This window comes from Maniola jurtina, chromosome 22 (genome assembly GCF_905333055.1).
Source record: "Maniola jurtina chromosome 22, ilManJurt1.1, whole genome shotgun sequence".
Lineage (NCBI taxonomy): Eukaryota > Metazoa > Arthropoda > Insecta > Lepidoptera > Nymphalidae > Maniola > Maniola jurtina.
The window spans coordinates 1,885,619-1,902,432 of NC_060050.1; the positions used below are offsets into that span (position 1 = coordinate 1,885,619).

At 39.0% G+C, this 16,814-nt stretch overlaps 3 protein-coding genes across 3 annotated transcripts; 2 read left to right on the plus strand and 1 right to left on the minus strand.

The window, feature by feature from the left end:
* Positions 1 to 606: 606 nt before the first annotated feature.
* On the minus strand, positions 607 to 12,641 carry LOC123876917 (dynein regulatory complex subunit 4). Its single transcript, XM_045923336.1, has 10 exons — positions 12,506 to 12,641; positions 11,926 to 11,965; positions 11,467 to 11,820; positions 10,965 to 11,091; positions 10,109 to 10,320; positions 9,496 to 9,683; positions 9,017 to 9,135; positions 2,672 to 2,783; positions 1,897 to 2,039; positions 607 to 1,091 (listed from the first exon to the last, which is right to left on the minus strand). The coding sequence occupies exons 1-10, from the start codon at positions 12,506 to 12,508 to the stop codon at positions 1,007 to 1,009; spliced, it is 1,383 nt and encodes a 460-aa protein (XP_045779292.1). The 5' UTR covers positions 12,509 to 12,641; the 3' UTR covers positions 607 to 1,006.
* LOC123876916 lies at positions 2,916 to 8,610 on the plus strand. Its single transcript, XM_045923335.1, has one exon. The coding sequence runs from the start codon at positions 3,215 to 3,217 to the stop codon at positions 8,552 to 8,554; it is 5,340 nt and encodes a 1,779-aa protein (XP_045779291.1). The 5' UTR covers positions 2,916 to 3,214; the 3' UTR covers positions 8,555 to 8,610.
* A 406-nt stretch (positions 12,642 to 13,047) lies between the features above and the next one.
* Positions 13,048 to 16,321, plus strand: LOC123876926. Its single transcript, XM_045923351.1, has 4 exons — positions 13,048 to 13,413; positions 13,925 to 14,041; positions 14,970 to 15,074; positions 16,058 to 16,321. The coding sequence occupies exons 1-4, from the start codon at positions 13,177 to 13,179 to the stop codon at positions 16,268 to 16,270; spliced, it is 672 nt and encodes a 223-aa protein (XP_045779307.1). The 5' UTR covers positions 13,048 to 13,176; the 3' UTR covers positions 16,271 to 16,321.
* The last annotated feature ends 493 nt before the right edge of the window (positions 16,322 to 16,814 follow it).

The following is a 16,814-nucleotide window of genomic DNA, read 5'->3' on the forward strand; positions in this document are numbered from 1 at the left end:
TTTAATGTCGTAATAATATGTATTACATTTTCATTCATTTGGAACTGTTGCCTTATGACCGTTTTGTATATAAAAGTATAAATGAAGGTTAGTAGTAAATATTACATTTATTGGCTTCGAAATTGTGTTTCATTTATTGATGGATAACCTTTTCACATACCTACCACCTAAATATATAATAAAGACCGATTTGGGTAGAAATCTTTAAATTGATATCGATTATTTCACATTATTTATAGCACTGCGTGACCCAAACCCACGCTTAGTTAAAGTAGGTATATAAGTACATACCTATAATTAAGTCATGGAAAAGAATACGTTTCAAGCCGTTACAATATCACTTGCTTTGACCGTAAAGGAAAACATCAGGAGAAAACCTGCATGCCTGAGGGTTCTCCATACTGTTCTCAAAGGTGTGTGAAATCTGCCAGTTCGAACTTGGTAAGCGTGGTCTATAACCAAACCTTTCCCATTCTGAGAGGAGATCCGTGCTCTGTAGTGAGGCGGCGATGGGTTGATCATGATTAAGGGTACCTAACTACCTAAAGTTTTTGTGAGATTATTAAAAGTCAGTACTAGATAATTCATAGTAAATTATTTATTTTTCATAATCTTAATCTAATAATAATTTGTATACATGAAAAGGTAAGTATAACAAAATAATGATAAATAAGAGAAAAACATGGAAAATTCGAATCTGGACCTTTTAGAGCCACGATTTTTTACGCTAGCGTTTCTTCAGTGTAGGCGATCGTTGAACCAAATAACACTGAGTTTTTTAGATTTTCAAGACGGCAATTTTAATTTTTTTCTATTTGTTGGTATAGCGACAATAAAAGTTGGTACACATTTTGTGAAAATTGCAGTTCTCTACTTATAGTTTACGAGATACAACCTGCTGATAAACAGACGGACGGACAGACGGACAGCGGAGTCTTCAAGTAGGGACACCTAAAAAAGAAGCCGCGGTGTCGGCTCTTCTCCACTTAGCCGGTGTGCGCTGTGCCTAAATCTGATCCTTTGCAACCAATCCTGCTGGACCCTGACCAATCACTGGAGACACACCTGCCACGGCGACAGCTTTTAGTGGCCTGAAAAAAAAAACAAAATTAGTAGGTAAGTAAAGTGTATAATAACCTATTCAGAAATCATTCTAAAAGTCCAATTAAAAACGGCAATCGAATCCTAAAAAAACACAGTGCCATAAAGAAAACCGAAAAGACGCAATCTATTGCAAATCATCTGTACTACTTTGTAAATCCTTGCATTGTAGTTCGAAAGCATCCGCTTCTAAAGGTGTAGCATCACGCAAATTTACGCCATCTATTGAAGGGCACTTGTACTACTTTGTAAATCTTTGCATTGTAATTCGAGCAGTCACTAATAGGTGTCACCTCATAATTTAGTGTTTTAGTTGAATGAGTTTCCAACAGATGGCGTTGTTAAAAAGAAATTTCAAAGTAGTGTCACGTGTTGTTAATAGGTGGCGCTAAAATAAAAAATAGTAAAGCTGAATTGGCAAAAGGGCAGCGCACCATAGTTGGAAAAACCGATTGTAAGTTACGTTGGGTTCCAAAGATTCTGGAAATGGCGATTTCATTAGGGAGAATTGCAGGCAAAAGAGCTCAAGGTCGCCAAGTGTTTGGACGATATAAGGGGGTGGACAGGGCTTACCTACCCATTTCAAGCATTTCGGATGATGATCGCCAAACTTCGTTTCGAAGAAGGCGCGTGATGATGATGATGATGATGAAACGTTATCAAGCGAGTCGCAAGGAGCCGCTGGATTAAGGCGGCGTAAGAACGTGGCATGTGCCAGTTCCTACCAGAGACCTATCTATGCCTAGTCACCGTCGACGTCTATCGATGGATGATGATGAAATAAAAAGTTCATACTTGAATCCCAGTTCTTCGAGTGGAACACCCAGCTTGGTCAACTTGGCTTCGTAAGTGGCTAGAAGATCGTCGTGAGCTTTCCTGAGGCGGGCAGCTTCGTACCGCAAATCCTCTACTTGGTTGTCTTTCATTTTTAACAGTTCCTGAAAGTATGAGCGAAATTTTTTCAACGCAATTATGATTTTTCTTGACTACCTTCAGCTACTTAATTTATTTTAGACGTACCTAGTGGATTTATAGAAGCTTCAAGTCAAGAGTGAATAGGCAACTTCTAGGCAAGCGCGCTCCATCTTAGGCTGCATCATCACTTGCTAGCAAGTCTGATTGCAGCCAAGCGCTAGTCTATATAATTTAAAAAAAAAAAAAAAGCTTGGAAGATTTACCAGATGATGCCTGCGATTTATTATATTTTGAGTTTTTAAAAATCTTGTGGGAACTCTTTGATTTTCCGTGACAAAAAGTCTGGGGAAAAAAGGACCTCTTTCCTTTCCCGAGATGCAAGCTTAGTATCTACCCGAATATACCCGTCAAAATCGGTTAAATGGATGGGCCGAACGCTAGCAGACAGAAACAGATTAAAATAATAATAGCTGTTGCCCGCCGATGTGTCGCCGAAAAATCACGCCGATGTGTTGCAACGTGATTGAAAGGCAAACCAACAAACCAATAAACCAACAAACAAACACACAGTTTCGCATTTTTTATATGGTATTGGGTAGTGATTAATATGGATTATAAACAGCTGGTAGCTTCATCCATACAAAAACGAACTTACATGAATTTCCCTGGGATTCAAGTCACGACCTTGAAGACTTTTCAGCTTCGCTTCAAGGAGCGCGGTTTTCAAGGACGCCCTTTGTTGTACTTCTAGAACAGCTCTAGAGAACCTACAAGCAGAACATGATTGTAAAGGATTTAAAAATAGCAACACCAGTCACTTATGTAAAACGTCAACTGTCAACTGTCATTCAATAAAAAATTAAAATCTTAAATCACGTGTGAGTCATCATTTCGAGAAATTAAAACCATTTTAAAACGCAATACGCATAAAAAAAGGATAAAATAAGGCAAGAAGACACAGCCCATCATCAGCCGCGACATTAGCTGTTCCTATCGAACCCGGATGACCAGCGTGGATCACCAACCACTCCCATCTACTCCTTTTTCCTAAAGGTATTTCTACGTGTTACACGTGAGTACAACTCCACTTTAAACGTGAGTACAACTCTACTTTCTTTATCGTATATTGTTTTATGGCCTTACCTTTTCAAAAAGCATAGAATTTTCGTCTTTTACTCCACCTTTACAGGCTATCGAAATGAATCCAATTGAGTCAAAACCTAGGTCGAAATCGCCCTATAAAATAACATTGACTGATGACGAGGACACTAATCAGTTAATACGTGATTTAATAAAGAAACGCGCAATAGTTAAAAGTAGATTAACAAGATTTTCATCATATGTCAATGGATTCAAATCTGACGAAATTTTGCCTAGTCAAACTCAAGTTGATTTAAAGTTGCGTTTGCAAGGAGCAACCAGCCTTTATGCTGAGTTCAGTGAGCTTCAGTCTAAGATAGAAGAGTCAGTTTTAGATGTAGATTTAGAAGAACAATTAAATCAACGTGATGCGTTTGAGGATAACTATTATAGTACATTGGCCCGTGCTGAACGTATGATAAAGTTAGAAGAAGTCACTAGTGCATGCTCTAAGCGTTGTCATAGCCACAATGACACAATAAAGTTACCTACTATATCAGTACCTACCTTTGATGGTTCATGTGACCGTTGGTTAGAGTTTAGGGATACCTTTCAATCGTTGGTACATGAATCCACTCAGATAAGCAGTATTCAAAAGTTTCATTATTTGAAATCATCCTTAAAGGGCAGCGCAGCACTAGTTATAGACTCAGTGGAGTTCTCATCCGATAATTACTCGGTAGCATGGGAGTTGCTATTAAATAGATTTAATAACAACAAGTTATTAATACATAGTCATATTAAGGCATTGTTTACACTTCAAGCAATGACAAAGGAGGCACCAGATTTATTAAGAAATTTAATAGACAGTTATTTAAAAAATCTACGTGCACTAAAAATATTAGGCGAACCAGTTGATAGCTGGGATACAATATTGATTTATATTATTGTTTCCAAACTTGATAAAACAACAGAACGAGCATGGGAACAATACAGAAATACAATTTTAAATAAATCTGAGGACTCCAAGTCACGCTTGAAAGTTGAAGTTTTATTAACATTTCTAAAGGATAGGGCAGACATGTTAGACACATTGCAGGCAAATTGTACCAAAACAAATGATACTAAGAAACACCATACAAACTCAAATTCAAAGGTACACTGCAATGTTTCTAGCACCAAGAGCAAGCCGCATGCTACACAGCGGTCATGTTTACTTTGTAAATCTAATCATTCACTATATGCGTGCAGTAAATTCTTAGCTTTAGACTTAAATGCAAGGCAAAAGGTTGTACGGGACAATAAATTATGTGAAAATTGTTTGCGGCCTGGAGGGCATACAGCAGCTGACTGTAGATTTGGACCGTGTAGGAAGTGTGAAAATGTTAAGCATAATTCCTTAATTTGTGATAAAGGTACTGACCCGAAGGGCCAAGTACCATCTCCAGCGGTACAAAGCGATGAAAAAAGACCATCTATAGTTTCTTTAGCGTCCCTCAAAACCACTGCTGCACCTCAACTATTTGAGACCCCAATGAGCATGCACACAGAGACATTATGTGCCCAATATCCCTGCGTGCAAAGAGTCCTGTTATCGACTGCATTAGTTTTAGTACGTGACAAATTTAATAATTATTATTTAGCCCGCACTCTTTTAGATTCTGGTAGTGAACGTTGCCTTATTAAAAAATCTTTATGCGATATTCTTAATATACCAGTGATACAGTCTGCTCAAGAAATTCGTGGAGTTGGAAATTCAGTTACACAGGCTACGTTAACCTGTGACATTGAAATCAAATCACGCACCAGCTCCTATACTACGCGCTTACAATGTATAGTTCTACCGAACATTACATCTACTTTTCCTGCTATACCTAAACAAGATGCGCAATTTAAAATTCCTAACAACTTACAGTTGGCAGACCCCGACTTCTATGAAGGTCAGAGCATAGACTTACTCATAGGAGCTGACAAGTTCTGGGACTTACTGAGCCAAGGTAAAATGCGTTTACCTGCTGGTCCATTCTTGCAAAATACGCGACTAGGCTGGATTATTTCAGGTCCCTTACATATTAATGCGCGCAATAAGGGCCACATCCAGTGCAATTTCTCTCAATCGCTTAACGATCAACTTCGTCTGTTCTGGGAGATTGAGGAACTACCTAAGTCATGTGATACGCGCACAGAGGAGGAAAAGGCGTGCGAAGATCATTTCGTCAAAACTACTACGCGCAATAATGACGGAAGGTTTTGCGTAAACATTCCCCTCAAATTATCACCGCATGAATTAGGTGAGACGCATCCTCAAGCCATTAACAGATTTATGTCGTTAGAGAGGCGGTTACAACGCGTACCAGAGTACAAAAAAATGTACAGTGATTTCATACACGAATACGAAAATCTAGGTCACATGACCCGAATTGACACTTATGGAACGCCACACTGTTTCATGCCGCACCATGGGGTATTCCGAGAGCATAGTACCACGACGAAATTACGTGTGGTTTTTGACGCGAGTTTTCCTTCCTCTACGTCAGTCTCTTTTAACAGTCTCCAGCGTGTAGGCCCTCCCATACAAGGCGACTTACTAGCCATCTTACTGCGTTTGCGGCAGCACAGGTACGTAGCCTGTGCAGACGTAGAAAAAATGTATCGTCAAATACTTGTAGCAGAAGATCAGCGAGATCTGCAACTGATCGTATGGCGTGATGATCCAAAGGAATCTTTAGGTATTTACAGACTTAACACTGTTGTGTACGGAACCGCTTCCGCGCCCTTTCTCGCCGTAAGATGCCTAAAGGAATTAGGGTTTACCAGTTCAGATCCTGACGTAAAAAGAGTCATCACAGAAGACTTTTTTGTCGACGATATGATTACGGGCCTAGACGATAAAGATAAATTAACGGAATTGTGCAGAAAAGTATATGAAGCTTTGCAATCGGGATGCTTTCCTCTACGGAAATGGATATTTAACTTTGAATGCGATCAGTCTGTTTTCAACGGCATAAAACAATTGAATTTAGAAGGAAAAGGCGAGTGTAAAACATTAGGGATAGGGTGGAATAATTCTACCGATGAATTTAACTATAACACAACATTTAAACATGATGCACAGATATCTAAGCGCACAATATTGTCACATGTTTCGCAAATATTCGACCCGCTGGGTTTATTAAGCCCTGCAATAATAATAGCAAAAACTCTATTGCAAAAGTTGTGGTTAACAAAAACGGATTGGGACGACGCGCTACCTAATGACGTCATCGAGGCGTGGAACCGGTTTGCGAATAGTTTAGCGGCGCTTAACGACATTGTCGTTCCACGACATGCTATTGGGCTGGACCCTGCGTCTATCGAGTTGCACATCTTTACGGATGCATCGCAGGTAGCCTATGGCGCGTGCGCGTACATTCGCACTATCACGAAAAATAATGCAATTTGCAATAGATTGTTATGCGCAAAGGCAAAGGTCGCGCCCGTGAAGCCTCTCACGATCCCTAGGCTAGAATTGAGCGGAGCGGTTTTAGGTGCGCGGTTGTACAAAAAAATAAGCGAATCACTTCACTGTCAATTTGATAGCGTAACATTCTGGACAGACTCAACTATAGTATTAGGATGGTTACGAATGGCTCCTAATCTATTGAAAACTTTCGTTCAAAACCGAATTGTCGAAATTCACGAATTAACTGGTGAACTTCCATGGCGGCATGTGAGTGGTAAAGACAATCCAGCCGATATGGCCTCACGCGGAGTCCTGCTAAACGATCTCGCCACCTCCACACTTTGGTGGGAGGGACCATGTTTCTTACGCGATCTTACGTTCGGCCGCTCTGGCATTGTACCAGACCAAGATCAAGCCACTATGCACGAAGACCTGCCTGAAGTAAAATCTAATTCAGTATTAGTGTGCACTGAAGAACGTGAGTTATTTCCCTTTTCTCGGTTTTCTCAATTCAATCGAATGAGACGCACCTTCGCGTACGTACTTCGCTTTCTTCACAACACGCGCAACTATAAAATAAATCAGCGGACTGGTGCTCTCAGTTCGGATGAATTGAGAAGAGCTGAGCTGGGCTTAGCAAAACTTTCGCAATCGGAATCATACAGTGAGGAATATGAATTAATAAACAAAACGAAGACGCGAAATTTAAAACCGTCGTTATTAAAACTGAATCTGTTTATTGATAAAGATTCAGATCTAATACGTGTAGGCGGTCGTATTGTAAATTCAAATGAATTCGATTACAATAAAAAGCATCCTATACTACTTAACTCAAAACATCGATTCACAATTTTGTTGTTACGTCATGAACACAAGCGTTTGCTCCACGCAGCTCCTCAAGCGCTATTATATGAGGTGCGACAACAATGGTGGCCTATAGGTGGGAGAAATCTTGCACGTCAGGTTGTTCATGAGTGTATTTTATGTAAGCGATTGAAAGGTGACACGTTACACCCTCTTATGGGCAATCTACCAAAAGAGCGAGTGACTCCAACTTACCCTTTTCTTTATTGTGGAGTAGATTACGCAGGGCCAGTGCTCACGTTGAATCGAAAAGGTAGAGGTGCTAGAACTGTAAAATCATACATTTGCTTATTTATATGCTTCTCGACTCGCGCAGTTCACTTAGAGCTTGTCAGTGACCTGACTTCTGACTCATACATTCTGGCGCTTAAGCGTTTCATTTCAAGGCGCGCAAAGCCCTTAGAAATTACTTCTGATAATGGAAAAAATTTTGTTGGCACGATGAACGAATTTGGAAAGTTTTTAACGAGATGTTCCGATGACATCTCTGAATACGCAGTTAGTCAAAGCATCACGTTCAAGTTTGTCCCAGCGTATAGTCCTCATTTCGGTGGCCTGTGGGAGGCTGGAGTGAAATCTTCCAAATACCATCTAACTCGCGTTATAGGAAACGCACACCTAACCTTCGAAGAACTTACTACAGTTCTCACGCAAGTTGAATCAATTCTCAATTCCCGTCCTCTTTCACCTATGTCATCCGACCCCCAAGATTTCCTACCCCTTAGTCCTGCCCACTTCTTGGTTGGTCGATCTCTGACTGCGCCAGTATACGAAGACATGCGAAATCAAACGGGCTCTTACCTCAGTCGCTATCAACGGGTGGAACAGATGCGACACCATTTCTGGGAGAGGTGGTCTAAGGAATACATCTCCGAACTGCAGACAAGATGTAAATGGATGAGCGGCGTCGACACACTGCAACCAGGCATGATGGTCGTGATCAAGGACGACAATCTTCCTCCACTAAAATGGCATCTTGGACGCATCATCAACGCCATCCCAGGCAAGGATGGCATTTCACGTGTAGCAGACATTCGCACGCCTACGGGCGTGGTGAGACGCTCATTTGCGAAGATATGTCCATTGTTTTGCGAAGAGGAGGTGAAGAAGACTACCTTGGAACCCGGTGATTCCAAGGCCGGGGGCATGTAAAGGATTTAAAAATAGCAACACCAGTCACTTATGTAAAACGTCAACTGTCAACTGTCATTCAATAAAAAATTAAAATCTTAAATCACGTGTGAGTCATCATTTCGAGAAATTAAAACCATTTTAAAACGCAATACGCATAAAAAAAGGATAAAATAAGGCAAGAAGACACAGCCCATCATCAGCCGCGACAATGATTAATATTACTATACTGACTGACTGACAAGAATTTGAGATTGGTGATGTAATATATTTAAAGTTTTCTTAATAACTAGTTTGTGGCCTTCCTCTCATAGACCAGGGCGCATTTGGAACTGTAAAGCTGTCAACTCATACAAATGATAGTGGCAAAAAACTCAGTAGGCGTTAACATTTTGAGTGACCAAGCAATCACAAAGTGTAAAGTGGTCACGACCCTCAGCAATTAGGAACACGACGTAGAAAGAGAGAGAAGGTGGAACTAACCTCGATTTCAGTTCGTCTCTTTCCTTCAGGATACGGTCGAATCTGACTTGCAGCACCTCGTATTCCCATTTCAGCACTTCGAACTGCTGTTCCAATGACGCCAGTTGCTTTGTTTTCGCCTGAAAATTATACGCATTAAACTTCGATACGTCCTCTCCAAAATTCCACAGTGTTTGAAGAACATTAGTTTTCGATGTATGATACCCCACTTGGTATAGTTATCTTACTTTGAAAATTGAAACACATTTTAATTTTTTTAATGATGTAACCACAAATTCGCGGTTTTCAGATTTATTCCTGTACTTGTGGTATAAGATCTACTTACCGGCCAAATTTCAGATTCTAGGTCAACGGGAAGTACCCTATAGGTTTCTTGAATGACAGACAGACAGACAGACGGACAGACAAAGTGATCCTATAAGGGTTCCGTTTTTCCTTTTGAGGTACGGAACCCTAAAAACTTTAAAAAATAATCTTACAGCCAAAGCAGCTTTATCCCTATCATAGTTGGACATCTGCCTCTTCAGTTCTTTATTATCAACGATGGCTGCTTCTAGAGGTTCCCTCAAACTCTTCGATTCAGCCACAGCGTCCTTTGCTACCTTCTCGGCTCGTTCTTTTGCTTTCTGCATGTCCTCCATTTGCTGTTTCAAGCTGCTTATAAGACCTTGAAAAAACACATATCATTATATTGTAACCTCAAAAATTTCTGTATGTTTTCTTTTCAGCACTTGAGATTTGACGGGTTCTAAATAAAACAGCAGAGAGATCCAAAAAAAAACTGGGGAGACAAACCCACATACCCAAGTTTTTTTTTTTTCTCTCGTCTAGCTTTACAAAGATTAGCCTATGTCAAGTTTGTAGTAATTTATAAGTTAGGGAATCTATATAAGTATGGATTTCGACTGTGCCGGCGCTCGCCGACATACGCGCGGCGCCCATTTAGAGCGCTTCCCAGTCAGTTCCACCACCAAAAAACACCAGTGAAACACAAAATCCGGCCACTTTGAACAAAAAAAAAAGAAAAAAAAAACATTCCAAAAAGGCACTGCACGCGCGCCAGCAAAAACCAATACAGACGAAGTCCCATACCCAAGTTATTCAAAGTGATGTCGTTGTAATAATTCTTCAGATCCGAGAAGGCTCGCTCGTGCTGCGCGATCAGTTCCGACAGCTGCTTGTTCTTCCTCTCCTCCACTTCACTTATTTCTGTTCTATGCTTGACTGTTAACTCTATCTTGGTCTCCTGTAGTTTCTTCTCTGCTTTATCTTCGATTTGACGAGCTTTCTCTTCGAATATAGACCTGAAATATATTCAAGCTTAATTTATTTATTTATTTATTTTTATTTAAACATCTTTATTGCACAAAATTACAAAGAAAATAATAAATGATACAGATAAAAATACAAAGGGCGACCTTATCACTAAAGTGATCTCTCCCAGGTAACCCGTATGTTCGAACCTAAAGGATAAGACGAGGAGTCATCATGTATATATACAATTACGTATACATAGACATACACTCTAATAGGTACATACTATACAATAAATATATAAATAAATAAATAAATATATATATATACTATTTACTATTTTTTTAATATACAGCTAAGAAATCAGTCACCTAGTGGACCATGTAGATGTAGAGAGATGTGATTGAAGTATCTCTACTTGCTCAATCTAGGAATGAGGCTCCTAGAAAACCCAAAATACTTAACCTGTCGGTTCAAACATTCATGAGGTTAAATGGCAATAGGTTCAGCACTGGATCGAAGAACTAAAAGACATTGGGATCGTTAAGTGTTGGAAGCCGATTTTAATAAAATGTAATTTATTTCCAGTACTTACTCCAAATGGGAATGATGTTATCAATAAGTACGTGCGCTGTACAAAATATAAAATAGTGAGTAACTTAGCTTTATAGTCTAAACTACTATTTTACCAGACCTAGTTTTTGATAGTTCCTCCGCATGGATCAACTTTGCTCTCCTCAGCTCGTCTTGGGCTGCCAACGTTTTCTCTCTCATTTCTTGACGTAGAGCTCTCTTGTCGTTTAGGAGTTCCAATTCTTGTTCTGTGGGTTGAAACAATGTAGTTTTTATTAATTGACGTTGTTTTTGAAGTTATTATAACAGCTTTTTTTTGACGATTCTTCCTCCACCGCCCTTCCGGCATCAGTTTTTCTCTGCACCTTCAATATGAAGTTAAGAGTGAATAGGCATCGTCTAGGTAAGCGCGCTCTATCTTAGGCTGTATCATCACTTGCCACGTCTAATTGCAGCCAAACAGTAGTCTATAAATAAATAAAAGTTATATCCATGCAAATTAGAATTTGGTTTTTGGTCAAAATATGAAAAAGGTCATATTTTTCAGGGTTATTAGAATCGCCATCGATTTTCAAAAATTCGCTTGAGTGAAGCTATAAGCGAATAAAAGAATAATTAGATACCTTGATGTTCTTCTTTCGCAGCTTTCAATGCTACCAAGTTCTCTGCCCTCAAAGCAGCGCAAGCAGCCTGCTGCTCATATTTCAAATGCTTGATTTTCTGCTTTTCCGTTTCCAGCAGAGCCTCATTCTCTTCTTGAGCTTCTTCTGTAGCTCTTTCTCTGTTCCTCAATTCAGCTTTAGCTTCCTCTAGCTGTTGCCTAGTTATTTCCCAGAACGTGCGTATTTTGTCTCTTTCTAATTGGAAGTAGTTTCTCTCTTCTCTCTCCTTGTCTAGTTCTTCTTTGACTTTCAATGTGAATTGTTCCAGCTTCTCCCGGTTCATTTCTGATGTATCTACCCCATCTATGATGATGGCTGAAAGTTTATGAAACATTGAATAAGAAAAATCTTCAATTTATTGTATTGAATTAAATTATTGAAATGCTTGAGGTAAAATATTGTGTTATCAAAATAACTTACCAGTGGCCTTTTTGCCACCACCTTTCCCTCCTTTAGGTGGCTGAAATGGTAAAAAAAAATTGTAGGTAAGTATGTATGTATATTGTTTGTATATACATTATTGCAACACAAAACACAATTAATGACAGGTTAAAAACAAACAATGTAGGTAGGTAAGTGGTTTTATAAAATGATTACTTATCGAAAAAAATGTAATGTGAGGGTAGTATTGCCTAGTTGTAACAGCACATAATAATATTAAGTATATCAGTCGGTTGTGCTAGTTCAGCAACGTTGATTCAAGTCAGTCCCACGGTTGGTGACGAACTTTGAAGGTACCTACGTTCGCCCGCCTTCGATCCTGGTTATTCTTACTAACATTAGATGATAATCATCAGAACTTAGAGTTTTAGTCAAGTTATTCAGATTTCGAAACCCATTGCATTATTATCCCAAAAAAGCCCCATCACCATCGATGCCCACCACCCACCACAAAGTGATAAATTGATTGGGTCCTATGGTCCTACATGGGTCCTTACCTACCATTCTTATAGTGTTAAGGTGTTTTTTTGGGAAAATTTACATTTTCTTAAGAACTTACCATTTTGCGCTACGGTTTATTTCTTTCTTGTAGGTATACTAATTATAATTTTCTGTGAATCGATAGCAACAAAATTAAATGATACACAAACAATATTATCAAAATAAACAAGCGTTGCTAAGAAAACAACACTTGGCATTTGGTAACCATAGTAATCGCTGTTGCTTATGGAATTTTATCGACAAATGCCATAATGCTGATATTTTTTTTTATTTTTTTTACGGTCCTGGATGACTGACGCCGATAAGGAAGATAGCTGAAAGATAAGAAAATAAAATCGATATGAAGCTAAACACTTTTTAATCGATTGGCTATCGATCGAAAATTGACTAATCAAATTATTTTCCCTTTTTTGTTTACGGTAAGATAATTTTTCACGAGTTTTATAGACATGACCTCAACTTATGCGTGTTTCTAACATGCAAGGTGCAAGTACTTAATAAATCTATGAATGTTCTTTGGAGTATGATGTCGGGTATATATATCTGTATAATATGGATAAGATAAATTGTCTTTGGTTTCGCAAATGTCATCAACTTCAAATCTCAACTGTCAGTTTCGGAAAAATATCGGTTTCAAAATTTTTTGTGGGTACCTATGTAGAAAAGAAAATTATAGAATAACCATGCCTGATTAAAAATCTTTCATATCACTGGGTTCGAAGGATCAAAATGATAAGTGGTTTCCTTAGCACCACCATGTATTGTTTTACCTTCTTGGCTCTGATCGTTATCGATTACCTCTTAGGGAACGGTTTTGTAGATTTCTTTCAAAAGCTTATGGATCAATTGATCTATTTTATACAAAGATCTATATGGGAAGAGAAAAAACAAGAACAGATATCGAAGGATACTGTCAGCTTGTCGATTTTGGTCACTGAAATCCTGTTTCTTGGTTTAACTATAATGGTAAGCTCACAGAAGTAAAATAGAGAGATAGTTAAAATCGCTGGTTCTCCAAAGGATTTTCTCATTTCTGATTTGATCTCGTAGGAAAACTCCAAGCATAACTCTCTTCATCTCCCTCTGAGTGAATCTGAGCTTTTATGCTCCATTAAATGCGTCTGCTAGATTTTCACGGCCTTCGGTTTAACCGATTTTGATGATATGACAGAGTTTCTTTACATCCCGGGGAAGGACATATCACATAAGCTACTTTTTATCCTGGGAAATCAAAGAGTTCCCATGGTATTCTTAAAAGCGTGTGGACGTTTAACAGATTTAAATACGGGTACAGAGGTAAGTAGCTTGCGTCCCGGAAATTGACACAGGCATCTTTCTATCCCGGAAAATCAAAGAGTTCCTATGGGATTTTCAAAAGCTAAATCCACGGACGAAGTCGCGGGTGTTCTATATTCTAAAGTTTTCTATATTTAAAAAAAAGTTATTTATGTAAAGTAAAGTTTTCTATATTTTTCAGTTCCTGAATAAATACAAGCATTTTCGCTCCAAGGACAGGATTGATGATTTGCTGAAAGAGAGTCGGGAGTCGTTGCGGCAGACCAACGAATTTCTTGACAAATGGCGGCTAAGACGGGTATCAGCTATACTTAACCTATAACTATAAACTTTTATAATGTCATGCCTAGAGAAGGGACTCGCTATTCAACTATCGTGTCAAAAAGTTTTTTTATTCACCTGACTGCAATCTTACCTGGTGGTAAGTGATGATGCAGTCTAAAATGGTAGCGGGCTAACCTGCAAGGGGCATGACAGTTTTTATTACCCCTTGGATTCTACACGGCATTGTACCGGAACGGTAAATCGCTTGGCGGCACGGCTTTGCCGGTAGGGTGTTAACTAGCCACGGCCAAAGCCTCCCACCAGACCAGACCAGACATTGTAAATTCTAAACCCCTGCCGAGAATCATACCCGGGACTTCCCAATAATAAAACCACAACGCTTACCACTGCACCAGCGAGATAGTCAAAAATACAGTGCAAATATGCCGAGTCGTTTTTAGGGTTCCGTAACTCAAAAGGAAAAACGGAACGGAAAAAGTATCAATTTGTTGTCTGTCTGTCTGTCTGTCAAGAAACCTATAGGGTACTTCCCGTTGATCTAGAATCATGAAATTTGGCAGGTCTTATATCACAAATACAGGAATATCTAAATCCGAAAACCGTGAATCTGAGGTTACATTTAAAAAAAAAATTAAAAATGTGTTTAAATTTTCAAAGTATGGTAACTATACCAAGTGGGGTATCATATGAAAGGGCTTTACCTGTACATTCTAAAACAGATTTTTATTTATTTTTATGCATAATAGTTTTTGGTTTATCGAGCAATATGTAAAAAATACCCGAGTACGGAACCCTCGGTGCGCGAGTCCAACTCGCACTTGGCCGGTTTTTCAAATGTAGTTAGCAAGGACTTTGGTCAGTAGTAACTCATGACTGCTTCAAGCTGCCCGTGTAGGATTGTTCTAAGTTTTCAATATAAGGCAACAAATTATTATTTACAGTTGAATATGCACTTGCCGGACGAATACTCGTATTTAGATGAAGAGCCCCAGGAGATCAGGCCTTACAAATTGGAGGTGCCAATTCTACACATGGCTATTATAGACGTAAGCATTCCTTTATACAAGGAGCCAAAAGCTTAATTTGCTATAATCCGCCAAACCAAAGAAATCTGTATGGTGCAACATGCAGCATGCGACATGCACCGCCCGCCCTCCCACTGATAAACATGCAGGGAAAGCAAGACACCAAGCAAGCCACACGTACCACCACCATGCAGCACCACACAAATCCCAACACCACTCGACACACGTTTCGCCCCGACACCGGAGCATCCTCAGGAGATGTAGACCTTACAATGCCTATTTGCAAAGATACGCTTTGCAATTAGGTAAAACGTGGGTTGAGTGCTGTTGGGATATGTGTGGTGCTACAGATTTTTTTGGTTTGGCGGATTATAGCAAATTAAGCTTTTGGTTGCTTGAATATCATGGACTTCCGCAAAATAACGCCTGCTTCTATACTACATGTAAGCATCCTTGTCTTATTGTATAGAAGTTATGCCTTGACTGTGTTTCTCCGGGTTCAGAGTAATGATGAAAACTAAGCGAGCTAACCTAAAAACAGTATGGCAGCTTTTTTTAAACCACTAGTGAAAAGGTGATTGACTGATTGATCTATCAACGCACAGCTCGAACTATGGAATGGAACGGGGGCATGCAGATAGCTGTTACATATTTTAATCGATTTGTTGGCTAGAACCTAAGAAATCTTTCCTTTATTTTATTTTCTGGGACAAAAGTAACATATTATGTCACTCTCCAATTCTTTCATTATACCCATGCACAAAACAATCGTTTTGTTGCTCCGATTGAAGGACAAACAAGCCTCGATAGCTCAGCGGTTGAGAAGTGGACTGAATTCCGAAAGTTCGGGGATTCAAACCCCACCCGTTGCACTATTGTTATACCCACTCCTGGCACAAGCTTTACGCTTAACTGGAGGGGAAAGGGGAGTATTAGTCACGATTAGCATGGCTAATATTCTTTAAAAAAAACAAACACTTTCACACTTATAATATTATTTCCAGACTTTAGGAGCGCGAAATCAACCAGAAAGTGGTGACGCAGGCGATCTAACCAGCTACACAGACTCCACTCTCCTCTCCATGACGTCACTGCTTGATGATGATTTAGAATCATTGGATTTCTGTGAAACTGATGGAAAAGTTGAGGAAACTAAAGCTCCAAGCCGAGTTCTTTGGGACGTGGCAGAAGAAGAAAGGTGTAATTTGGACGAATAATTCTGCTTTGTTGTCTTGTGTCCTCATCTAAGTAAATTATGAGTTTGTTTCGTCTTGCTTTTGATTGCAGTTTAACAAGTCACCTTTTAGTTAGAAGTAAGTTCTTACTAACATAGTTTTTAAGTTATGATCGTTACACCTTATCAGAAATAGGTACATACATACTTACATACATACATACACACATAGACTGCTAAAATCATAACCCTTCCATTTGGCTTTGCCGCAGTCGGGTAGAAGGAGGAAAAAGAACGGAATTTAAAAATAACACCTGAACAAAGGTGTCCCGGTTAAGCTTAACAACTTTTAGATTTTAAGCTTAAATAGCTTTTAAACTTAAATTTTGTGTAAAAGTATTGCTTTATAATTAGAACATTAAGTTTCAAATAGGCTCAAACTAAAAATTCTTAACAAAAACAAAAATTGTAATTGTCATGACGAAAATTTTTATTAGGTAAGGTTATGTTACGTTGTAAAATTTTAACATAGGTCTTCAACTCAGCAAAATGCAAATCAATTGTGGGTAAAACTTGGGTCCCCGTTC